Source organism: Chlamydomonas reinhardtii, chromosome 12, assembly GCF_000002595.2.
Source record: "Chlamydomonas reinhardtii strain CC-503 cw92 mt+ chromosome 12, whole genome shotgun sequence".
NCBI classification, from domain to species: Eukaryota; Viridiplantae; Chlorophyta; class Chlorophyceae; order Chlamydomonadales; family Chlamydomonadaceae; genus Chlamydomonas; species Chlamydomonas reinhardtii.
In genome coordinates this window covers 3,884,826-3,896,080 of record NC_057015.1, presented here as the reverse complement: position 1 = coordinate 3,896,080, position 11,255 = coordinate 3,884,826, and the positions used below count along the sequence as shown (strand labels likewise).

The window sequence follows — 11,255 nt, the reverse complement described above, 5'->3', positions numbered from 1 at the left end:
CATGATACATACTACAAGCAGCCATGCAAGCATCAACGCTGCTAGGCGTTACAATGTGCACGGGGGCGCACGTGAGCGGGCGCTATGTCTGTGTGTGGCAATCAGCAGGGCGGGACGTGGGGAACGCAGTGGTAATGGTACGCTGCAGGAGCGCAGCCGCTCATCAGGGCCGCGCGGAAGGTCCGCAGCACAGGTGTAGTGGTGACACCCTACCTCACGTCCATAGGGTGGCGCTGTGCAGGGAGGAGCGGGCATTTCGTGCACGGGCGCCTAGCGGCCTAGGCGCTTGGGCTGTTAGGAGTTGACGTAGCACAGTCGAACAAGTACACTTACCGTTGCTCATTAATGAGTTTTGTGGGCGTTACAAGGCCCCGGCCCGGGCCTCGGTTCCTACAAGGACAGGAACGCACGGCGCGTGCATCACCCTGTGACCACACACAACAAAACATCTCTTTTACAGGCGAAACGGCATTTCATATATCAACGTCAGCTCAGCGATGTGCAGGCGGACTGGCGGAGATGGAGGAGTCCGGACTTCGGAGAGATCCATGTGGTGAAGTGGGAGTGGTAGTGATTGGACTTGTGGGCATGGGCGCATGGAGGAGGACGAGTACCATATCACCCCGTCCATCGCCCCATCCCCCCGCAAAACGTCAAGGCGTCCCCGGAGAGGTCAAGCAGGCGAACTATTTGCGCACAGGTGACCGGGAGGAAGCCTTTGAGACCTTGCCGGACAAACGTTCCTGTAGGCATGGGAGGGTGGGAGGATGGAAACTGCGCAGGGTCCGCGGGCACGGCGCTCCCGTTGGTGTGCGCGGGCAGCCCAAGCTCGGTGTCACCGACAGCTGGGTGCCAAGAGTTACTGTATTGCCGGTATAAGTTCACGTGCAACTACAAAGTTACACTACAAGTGCGGACACTACAAGTGCGGGCCTGGGCTTGCGCATTTGATTCAAAACCTGCATGGGGCAACTTGAACTGCCAAATGAATCAAGGCCTCGCTGCTCGCAGCTTGTTTCTGGACTCACACAACGCTATTTACTTAACCTGCATCAACTCACAGCTTGCATAGCACAAGCTCTCAACTGTACCAAACTCTTATTTCTGCGGATTTGAGCAGCTAGGTGAGGCCGCTGCACTTGAAAGCCCGTGCATTTGCTCGCCGGTGCTTAGTATAGCCTTCCACGTCTCAGTGAGCCCTGCTTAAGCGGCCTTGAATTTTTCGCGCCCACTTTGGACTCCCGCGCGCTCTGACAGCTCTGGTGTTGCCGCTCTGCCCCGCAGCAATCATGTTTGAGGCACGTATTACCCAGGGCGCTGTGCTGAAGAAGCTGGTGGAGGCCCTGAAGGAGCTGGTGACGGAGGGCAATTTCGATGTCAGCTCGACCGGCCTGCAGCTGCAGGCGATGGACTCCTCCCACGTTTGCCTTGTGTCCCTAGCACTGCGAGAGGATGGATTTGAGCATTTTCGCTGCGACCGGAACATGGCTATGGGCATCCACTTTCAGAACCTGTCCAAGATCCTCAAGTGCGCAGGTATGTGCCGCGTCGGCCAGCGCGTTTGATAGGGGTATGAAAGTAACGCACGAAATTGCGGCTCGCAGGCAACGAGGACACCATCACGCTGAAGGCCGAGGACAACGCCGACCAGCTCACGCTCATGTTCGAGTCCTCGAACCAGGACCGCATCTCGGACTTCGACCTGAAGCTCATGTCCATTGAGTCGGAGCACCTGGGCATTCCCGACCAGGAGTACTCGGCGGAAATTAAGATGCCATCTTCGGAGTACCAGCGCATCGTCCGCGACCTGACCAGCATCGGCGACACCGTGCTCATCTCAGCGACGAAGGAGGGCATCAAGTTCTCCACCTCGGGAGACGTGGGCACTGCCAACGTGACTCTCCGGTGGGTGGGGACAAAGGGGGCGGCCAGCGCTGGTGGGCGTGGGGTATGACACGCAATTAGGGAAGCAGCGCAATGTCGCGCGCTCACCGGGAGCCTGGTGTTAATGGTCACCAGTTACTGTGTCCTCATGGTTGCTCACCGGCGTGTCGTATACAGCGTATTATGCGTTGGTACCACATGCGCGGGTCCCTGACCTCTCGACTTCCTGCTCTTTTGCAGGCACAACACCACGCCCGAGAAGCCCGAGGAGCAGACCATTATTGACCTGAAGGAGCCCGTTGCGCTGACCTTCGCCCTGCGCTACCTCAACAATTTCGCCAAGGCCACCCCTCTGGCGCCGGTGGTCAAGCTGTCGCTCACCAAGGACCTGCCAATCGTCGTCGAGTACCAGGTGGGAATTTCGTGGGCTTGGAGTGCAATGCAATATGGTCGCTGGCCAGTCAGCACCAGAAACGGGAGTATGGGCTTCTGAGGTGGGGATATGGGCTTCTGGGGTCAATAGCACGGGTTAACAACCCGAACAAAGAGTGGCTGTTTGCTGTTGCGGTTGGCTTAGCTCCGGCCCATTCCACCCGCACCAGTCTTGCCTGCCACTGCCCCTGCCCGACCTGCTGGTTCCTGTCTTACTACTGTACGTGCGCTCGCATGCCTTGTTGTCGCCCTGGATTGCAGATTGGCGAGCTCGGCGCCGTTAAGTTCTACCTGGCCCCCAAGATTGACGACGAGGACCAGATGGGCGAGGATGAGGCGCAGTCTTGAGCGCTGTGACAGCAGCGAGCGCGGAGCAGCTGGGGATGGGGATGCTAGCATATGTGCGTTTCGGAGGCAGTTGATGCGCTGCACAGCATTTTGATTTATGGGGCCTTAGTTGCCGCGTCGGGGGCAAGGTGGGGGATAGATGGACCCAAGGGATGTTCCCGGGTATTGGAGCGCGTGAATGTGTGTGTTCGCACGGATGACGGTGTGCGCCAATGCGCTATGACCTCCAAACAGAATGACCATGGACAGAAACTGCTCGCTTCATGTGCGGTACATACATCCAGATGTACTTTAAAGACGAGACACTACCTATCTCTCGTGATGCTTCCTGAGACTGCGCCTAATTGGGCCACAGCTGGGAACGAGCCGTGTAAAGCATGTCACGGTGCACTTTGATAATTTCTCCACCTCTTGAACTAAGGACACGAAATGTTAGGGTGTTGCGGATGGACTGACGGAAATCAGGCAGGCAAAGCGTGTGTCAACTCTTGCCAAAGGTCTATGTACGTCAAGGGTGCCAACACCCTCAGCGCTTCATGCGTTGCGCTTACTTGCATTGGCATGTGAAGTGAATTGGCGTGGACAGCAGACAGCTTATCAGGTAACGCATAGTGGAATCTTCTCACGAACTGTAAGAGAGCTGTACGGCATGGCATCCGGGGTGGGCTTGAATCTGGGCAGGACAGGGAGCGGGCAGACACGCTGCGTGACTGGTATCGATGGCAGTCATCATTGGACAGAGACTAGAGAGCTATTATGTTTATATGAACATTATTCAGATAATACAATCTGTCACATTCTTTGGGACTAAGTCGTTGTTGTTCTTGTGCACGAAACATGCAATTTGGCCGTAGCAGGTCTTAGTCTACAGGAGCTGATAAAAGCAATTGTATATGCATCTCCACCAAAGGACCATGCACTCTGCAGGCGGCAAGAGCCGCTCACTTGCTGTTACAGACTCGCGCGGAGCAGCCCGGGGCCTGCTGGACGCCCCCGCCTCGTACGCCAACTGGTATGCATCATGGCTGACTGTGGTGGTGCTGTGTGGAGCTGTGGCCATCATTTGCTCTATCGACCGCACGGCTATGAGCGGTGAGCCCAAGCGGGAGGCACGAAGGGAGGGCTACCGCAAGTGGGCCCCCAGTCAGGCGATGGCCCTGTCCGCGCTCTCAGCGCTGCACCTCAACACCGTGATTGGACTCGCCCTGTGCAGTTGCGGTGCTGCCCATGGGTCTCAAGTATGGCTGGAGCGACATGGTCAAGGGCGCGGTCAGCAGGTGGGCGCGCGCCGAGGCTCAGTTGCTCACACGCCAGCGCACCTTGCTACACGGGGTCTGGCTGTCCAACGCCTAGCCTAGCGCCGGCCTGTGCAACCTGTGCAACCTGTGATGCAGTGCCTTCAACTTGGGACACACCATCACCAATTTCTACGGCGGTTACCTGGCTTCGGCCTATTCGCCGAAGCTGGTACTTAGCCTGGGTGTGGTGGTGTGGAGTGCGTTCACAATGCTGACGCCGCCCGCGGCTGCCTTGGGCCTGTGGCCTTTATTTTTGGTGCGGGCCTGCATGGGCCTGGGCGAGGGCGTGGCGTATCCCACGATGCAGGTGAGGCGATGCCTTACGGGTGTCGGGCCGGCGGGCGTGGAGTGAGTTTTACAACCATGGCAGGATTGTTCAGCTGTCTTGCAGCGGGCGCACTCGCAATGGCTTCGCAACTTTCACATGCCCTGTGTGCGCTCACGCCACCAGGCAATCATCAAGGGTTGGGTTCCACGCGAACGCCGGTCCAGGAGCCTGAGCCTGATGTACAGCGGTGCGTTGGCCGCGTTGTACGTGGGCACATGTGTGCGCGTGTTTTTTCTTGGCCTTTGAGGTGTGTGACGCCGCCGAAGACTGTGACCACTAGCGCCCAACAGCATACAACCAACCGTGCATTGCCATCGGGCTCCCTTATTACCATGCAGGGCACCAGATCGGCAGCATTCTGTCGCTGCTCTGGTCCCCGCTTATCATTGCGTCGGCAGGTGAGGGCATGGGCCGCGAGCTTGGGGTAATCAGAGTCATGGGTAGTGTATACGTGTCGGGGCATGGTCCCAGCACTTGGGCATCGTGAGCACCATTTAAGCTTGGTGCACCTTTGTGCATCTCTGTCAGGCGTGGACCTCATGTTTTACGTTTACGGGTTAGCGGGCTTTATCTGGATCGCCTTGTGGCATCCGCTGGTGTCGCCGGACCCGCCGCTGCTGCGTGACCACCTGCCAGCCGGCTTCTCGCCGCCCAAGATGAGCGAGCTGCCCTGGCGCACGGTGAGCAAGCGCGTGCACAGCAAGTGAATAGCTGTAAGGGCTGCGTGGTCGGTGCATGGCGGTTTAGGCAACTCCAGTCTGTGCATGCAGCCATGAAGGAATGCTTGACTGCATTCCGCCGGCTCCGCAGATCCTGAGCAACCGCGTCTTCTGGGCGCTCATGGCGTGCCACTCCACCTTCGGTGAGCCCCCTACGATGCGCACACAAGATTGCGACCGGCGCAGCTGAAGCACAGATACCAGTCGATTGCAAGGCCGCTAGTGCGGTACTGAACCGCGACGACATTTGACATTCCTCCTTGCAGCACCGCTGGCTCTTTCACGGTGCCGCCCTGTGCCACGCTGCACCGCAACAGGCATCCTATACAACACGGCCATTTCGTGGATGCCGCGCTACTACAACTATGCGTTTGGGCTGGATGTGCGCAGCTCCTCATTCTTGTCCGTACTGCCGTGGGTGGCCATGGCGTGTGGCACCAACATCAGCGGCTGGGTGGCCGACTACCTCATCAACCGCAAGCTGCTCACCACCACACGCACGCGCAAGCTCCTGCAGCTCGCGGGAAGTGTGGGGCCGGCGGTGTGCCTGCTCTACCTGGCCTGGGGCAGCGGCGGTGCCCGTCAGGCGGCAGTCGCCGCCGTTGCAGGCGCGGCGGCCAATGCCACTGTCGTCGTGGATGGTGTGGAGGCCGCGGCGGGCGTGCACCACAGCGGCCGGAGAGCGCTGAGCACGGTGGACACCGGTGGCCCAAGCCGGCTGTCGGACTTAGCTAGCGAGAGCCCCGAGCTGCGCTCGGCGGTAGTGCTGATGACGATGACGATGGCGTTCCTGGGGCTGCAGGCGGGCGGCTTCGCCTCCACGCACCAGGACATCGCCACACGGATGGCCAGGTTGGGGCATGGCAGGGCTCGCCTGCGGCTTGCATGTGTGGCTGTGCTATCCTGCCCAGCGGGATGGACGTGTGCCACGTCCTAACCAACTGAACTCTTTGCCCCGACTTCACTTCCTGACACGCTTGCTGCCTTCCCTGCTTGCAGTGTGCTCTTCGGCACCACTAACGCGGCTGCCAGCCTGGCAGGCAGTGCCTTTGTGTTCCTGGTAGGCGTCATCCTGGACAGCACGGGATCCTGGAGCCTGGTGTTTCAAATGATTGCGGCGTGCTGCCTGGCGAGCTGTGCAGCGTTCTTGACGCTAGGGACCTCTGAGCCGCAGTTTGACTAGTGCAACAATGCGTGATGCCGGTCCTCTGAAGCCATAGGGGTGCACGCCCTAGTGATTTGGTTGCGCGCAGGTGGCTGCATTATCAAACAGCGGTTGGCGTGTTACTAGCTGTGGTTGTGGCAGCGAGATGGGCCCGTCTGGTCCCTAGCCATGCTACCGTGACTTAAGGCATGAGATGTGGTTACTGCGCAGGTTTGAAGCGTGGCGAGCGAGGCCGGGCCTATGGCAAAAGTGATCGCATGTGAGCGAGGCTGGGATTAGGGCAGTAAGCGGTTGCGAACTTGCATGTGCTAATGGGACGTGCGAAGCATGCGTGCAGAACTGTGGCTGAGTGCAATGGGGGCTGCCAGGGGCTGCGACGCGTCAAAGAAATTGGCGGCTGATGGCTGTACGCTTGCGGCTGTGCCGCTGTGGCGAGCGCAAATTGGAGTAAGCATGAGAGCACCGTGACAATGTGGCCAGCTAAATGCATGGTGCCGCGAGAGGGGCAACCACGGGGGCAACCAGCTGATGGGGGCTACTCACACTCAACTCGCCCACCACTCATCGTACAATTTGGGCTCTTCGGTCTTGCCGCGCCGTTTTGTGGACCCTGGTTGTCATACTGTCGCCCTGCCACTGCTTGCTCGTGATGGAACATGGCAAGGGGCAGGAAAGCGTAGTCCCGATGTGTGTGGCTCCCACCCGTGCCCACATAAATGCGTAGCAGGAAGGGACAAGGCATTGGTGCGTCGTTCGCGCGCTGTTACTGTACCGACGGTAGCTGGCAGGTTGTGTCGATGTTTTGCTGACGCGCATTCCTCACGCTCCGGGCGCCCGGCCAAGGCGATAGCACCACACAGACTCAATGCGACGCCACACCGCGCGGATAGCATAGCCGATGCGCACCTGCAGGCAGTCGACCGGCGTCCACGGATGAGCTGTGTAGACGAGCACTAGCGTAATGCAACGGCGTGCAGCAAAACAATGGCCGGGCGACAGTGTGACAAACAGGGGCAAGAACAAGGCGAAGCAAAGCAGAAGAGGGGCCCGAATGTGTACGACAATTGTGGCGGGCAGGCCGAATGCGGTGCAACACGCCAACAACACAACCGGAGGTGAGGAAGCGTTGCTGATGGTGAGGATAGGTGCTGCGACGTTCGGTAGGGGAGCTGTGGCCGCGCACTAGTTGGGAGGAAGTTTCCGAGGCGTTGTTTCCGAGGCATTGTTTGTGGCTGATGTTTGTGGCTGATAAAGAAAGAAGCAGAGTTTCGGCTGTGAGCGGCTGGCGAGGAGAGGCGGGGGCTGTTACGTTTTGGAAGGCGGGCGGAAGGCCGCACACGCCGGGAGTCGGGCAGGCTGTAGATTTTGCTGAAGCTGCGTTTGAGAAGGGAGCCGAAGGGACAGCTGGGGTGGGACAGTTGGTGTGGGACAGCTGGAAGGGACAACTGGAAGGGACTACTGGAAGGGACAGCTGGGAGGGGACAGCGGATGTGGGACTGCTGGGGTGGGACAGCTGGGGAGAGGCACGGGACAGCTGGGGAGAGGCACGGGACAGCTGGCATGGGACGCTGGGTGGCTGCAGAGGCTGGCAGCGCTGGGGCTGGTACGTAGGTGGGTACTTGGGTACGTGGCTGGATGGGGCCCGGGCTCACGAAGAGCTCCCCGGTGGCAAGACAGGAGGCGGCGTCTTAAAACCAGCAGCCCTGCGGCACGAGAGCGCGGAGAGGGGACACGCGCACACACACAGGGCAAAACACAGCCAGGACGAAAAGCCCGCCAAGGAGCCCGCCTACGCAGCCAACACGCGCCCGCCGCAAACAGGCACTCACACGCGCACACACAACCCACAAGACGGCCGAGAAGCCGGCGATCACGCACCGCACGCCCCACACACGGCCGGCGGGACAGCACACTCCCGAAAACCAGCGCCCCTAACGCAAACCCAAGCAAGAACCCGACCCGCGCCGAACCGACAAGGAAAAGGCCCACACGCGCGCCAAGCCCCAAACTTAGCACCGACCTGTGTCCCTACCGTAAAACTGGAAACCAGAAGCCCAGCTCGGGAACACCGGCACGGCCGTCCCCGCACCGCAGAGCGGTTCAGGGCAGCCGGGACCGGCGCCCCACCCCCCAAACACCTACTACAAGCCACCGCACCGCTCGGTACCGCCGCTACCGTCGCCCAGGTCGCCGCTCCACGGCTGTCGTGCTGGCTGAGGCTGACGCTGCTGCGTCACATCTGGGGCTGCTGCTAACAGATGGACATATCGCTGCCGCTGTCAGAGGAGATGGACATGTCGTCGCCTGAGCCGATGTTGTTGTCGCCGTGGTACCATGCCGCGTGGCCAGCAGGAGGGAAGGGAAGCGGTGGTGCGGGCAGGGCCGGCAGGACGACGGCGGCGGCGACTGGTGGCGCGGGGGCCGGAGGGGGAGGCGGCGGCGGGGCCGCCGGCGGAGGAGGGGGCAGATCCGGGGGCGGCAGGAGGCTGAGGAGCCCGCGTGAGGTCATGGTACCCGGCAGCAGTTGGCGATGCTGACCATAGAAGCGCATGAGGGCCTTGCGGAGGAAGGGGCGCGGGTAGGCGCGCAGATGCAGCCGTCGCAGCGTGCGCCGTGCTGACGTGATGAAGGTGCCGAGGGTGGTGCAGAGCCGCGCAAGGGTGACGAGGGCGCCGATGACAACGTTGAAGCGCACGTGCCGGGGGATGCAGGAGTAGAACGGGGTGAAGCGGGAGATGCCGAGCTGCGCAAACTTGGGGCTGTCGCGTTTGTCGTACGGCTGTAGGTCGTACACGACGTGCCCGTAGATGTTGCTGCTGTGGGGGGTGATGGCGAAGTTGAGGTAAGGCGTGGCGACGCCGGCGGCCGGTGTGGCGCCGGAGGCCGCCAAGGTGAGGTCGGTGGAGTAGATGCCAGGGATGCCGGCAAGCGATTGGGATTGCAGCAGCAGGTGGGGAAGGAAGGGGTTGCAGCAGCCGAGGAGGTCGTCGGTGTACCGCTGGGTATCTTGGAACGCCAGTAGCACATCAAGGGCGAGGGAAGCTTCCGCGCACAAGGAGCTGGCGGAGGGCATGAAGACGCGGGTGTAGAGGGCGCGCTGCCAGCGCAACTCATCATAGGCAAGGACCAGGTTGGCAACGTACGAAGCGAAGTTGGCGCCCATGGCGACGCCGCGAATTTGCAGGTAGGGCTGGCCGCGGTAGGAGGTGTAGGCATGCGCAAGCAGGGCGCGCAGCACCGTGCGGAGGACGCCGGGCGTCCACATATAGTATCGGCCGTGAGCGTCGAGACCTCGATGCGGATGGGGAGCAGGCGGGGGGCGCCCGCGGCGGGCGGCGGAGGTGGATTTGGGGCTGGCGCGGGCAAGCCATGCGGCTTCGGTAGGCCACTGGGCTTCGGCTGCACGGTTGTACGGGTAGAATTGGAGGCCGGCGGCTCCATCATGCAGGGTGGAGAGGACGAGGGAGAAGAGGTTGACCAAATGCTCGATGCAGGTAGGAATAGGCAGGTTGGTGAAGAGCCGTTCCACGTCATATGTGCACACGGCCGGCGCGGAGATAGGGCCGGGCAGCTGACATGGCGCGGCAGTCGAGGCGGTGTAGGTGACGGTGGCGATGGGTGGCCCAGGGGCAGGGGGCGGGTACCGGATCGTGCGGCCGAAGGTGAGGGTGCCAGTGTAGGGGCAGGATGTCGCGGGGTCCTCAAAAGGCTGCGGCGCGTGCAGGGGGCAGTGCCAGGTGCCCATGCGGTGGGCGGCGCGTGTGCTGATTGCGGGCCGTAAGCATGCGCCGTGGGCGCCGACGAGGCATGTGGCATGGCCGTCGGTGCGAGCGCCGGGGTGATCACACAGGATGAGGCCGTGACCATTGGTGCGGCCGCAGACGGCACAGGGGAAGTCCGGGGCGGGGGTAGTCGGTGCGGGGGTGGTGGCGGCGGGGGGTGTGGGCGTGAAGGTGGTGGTGCCGGCGCCGGGGAGAGGGTTGATCGGCCTGGGGGCGAGGGACGCGTGGCGCAGCAGGCTGGCGGAGACGAAGGGGCCGTTGACGTGCCACGGCCGCAGGGGCAGGCGCGGAAAGAGGGCTGCGTACAGTTTCGGCAGGGTGGCGTCCAGCGTACGGAGGAAGCCGGTGAGGACGACGGCGGCATCGGTGGTGGGGATGGCGGGAGAGGCGGTGATGTAGCGAAAACCGAAGGGGGTCTTGTGGCACTTGCCGGTGCCGTAGTTGACAGGTGGCGGCCGGGCGGCGTGGAAGGGGAGCCCCAGCGGCTGCAGCATAAGCCCGACGGCGGTAAGGCTGGCGGAGTAGTCAGCAGGGGTGGCGACGGCGTAGAAGGGGGATGCTTGCAAGTCGGCGGCGAGCTTGGCATGATATAGGTGGGGGCACACGGCGACAAAGTTGTCCGGGCACTTGTCCATTACCGTGATGATGAGGTTGCGGCGGACGCTGCGGAAGGTGGCGGTGGCGGCGGCGACATCTGCGGCGGACAGCGGAAACGCCGGTGGAGGCGGCGGTGTGGGGGCGGGGTGGAGGAGCATGTCGGCATCGACGGAGGCGGCGGCGGAAGGGTCGACAGTGGCGCGCAGGGCAGCGGCGGCGGCGTTGACCCAAGATGTGGCGGAGTCGGTGGTGATGCGTGCGGCGCGGGCGGCGCGTCGGCAGTATCCGAAGAGTGACTTCCGCAGGTCGTCGGCCAGGGACGTGGGGAGAGGCGCGCTGGGGTCAGGCGGTGGGCGCGTGTTGGCTCCCATGGACCAGAGGGCAGCGGCGGCCGGCGTCAAGGCGGGCTGTAGGCGGTGGGTGAAGATGTGGCCGTGGGCAGGGTCGCGGGGAAGGGCGGGGAAGAGATGGCAGGTGCAGGAGGTGGTGGCGCCGGGGTCGCGGCTGGCTTTTGCGGCGTTGCAGAGGAGGTGGCGCAGGGACGGAGGTGCGAGGAAGGTGACGGTGGAGACGGCGGGCATGCGGTCCGGCATGAAGCGGGCAATGCCTGGCGAGGCGAGGAGGGCTCTGGCGTCGGCGGCGAGGAGATGAGCCTGAAGCGGGGCTGGGAGGCGGAGGACCAGGGGCTGCTTGGGGCGGGCG

The 11,255-nt window shown here is 62.2% G+C and overlaps 2 protein-coding genes across 2 annotated transcripts; both read left to right on the top strand.

The window, feature by feature from the left end:
* The first annotated feature begins 897 nt into the window (after nt 1-897).
* CHLRE_12g515850v5 (uncharacterized protein) lies at nt 898-3,311 on the top strand. The gene is made up of 5 exons (XM_043068298.1): nt 898-1,124; nt 1,285-1,536; nt 1,605-1,905; nt 2,125-2,296; nt 2,578-3,311. Exons 2-5 carry the CDS (start codon nt 1,290-1,292, stop codon nt 2,662-2,664), a joined length of 807 nt encoding a protein of 268 aa, XP_042918393.1. The 5' UTR covers nt 898-1,124; nt 1,285-1,289; the 3' UTR covers nt 2,665-3,311.
* A 46-nt stretch (nt 3,312-3,357) lies between these two features.
* On the top strand, nt 3,358-7,833 carry CHLRE_12g515750v5 (uncharacterized protein). Its single transcript, XM_001703177.2, has 9 exons — nt 3,358-3,756; nt 3,878-3,941; nt 4,059-4,269; nt 4,414-4,477; nt 4,629-4,688; nt 4,819-4,970; nt 5,101-5,152; nt 5,327-5,861; nt 6,009-7,833. Exons 1-9 carry the CDS (start codon nt 3,579-3,581, stop codon nt 6,190-6,192), a joined length of 1,500 nt encoding a protein of 499 aa, XP_001703229.1. The 5' UTR covers nt 3,358-3,578; the 3' UTR covers nt 6,193-7,833.
* The last annotated feature ends 3,422 nt before the right edge of the window (nt 7,834-11,255 follow it).

Excerpts from the sequence above, each read along its gene's own strand:
- CHLRE_12g515850v5 (XM_043068298.1), top strand. The coding sequence starts at position 1,290 with ATGTTTGAGGCACGTATTACCCAGGGCGCTGTGCTGAAGAAGCTGGTG. Across the intron at positions 1,906-2,124 it reads ACTGCCAACGTGACTCTCCG|GCACAACACCACGCCCGAGA; the intron begins GTGGGTGGGGAC and ends GCTCTTTTGCAG. Across the intron at positions 2,297-2,577 it reads CAATCGTCGTCGAGTACCAG|ATTGGCGAGCTCGGCGCCGT; the intron begins GTGGGAATTTCG and ends CCTGGATTGCAG.
- CHLRE_12g515750v5 (XM_001703177.2), top strand. The coding sequence starts at position 3,579 with ATGCACTCTGCAGGCGGCAAGAGCCGCTCACTTGCTGTTACAGACTCG. Across the intron at positions 4,971-5,100 it reads GCGAGCTGCCCTGGCGCACG|ATCCTGAGCAACCGCGTCTT; the intron begins GTGAGCAAGCGC and ends CCGGCTCCGCAG. Across the intron at positions 5,862-6,008 it reads ATCGCCACACGGATGGCCAG|TGTGCTCTTCGGCACCACTA; the intron begins GTTGGGGCATGG and ends CCCTGCTTGCAG.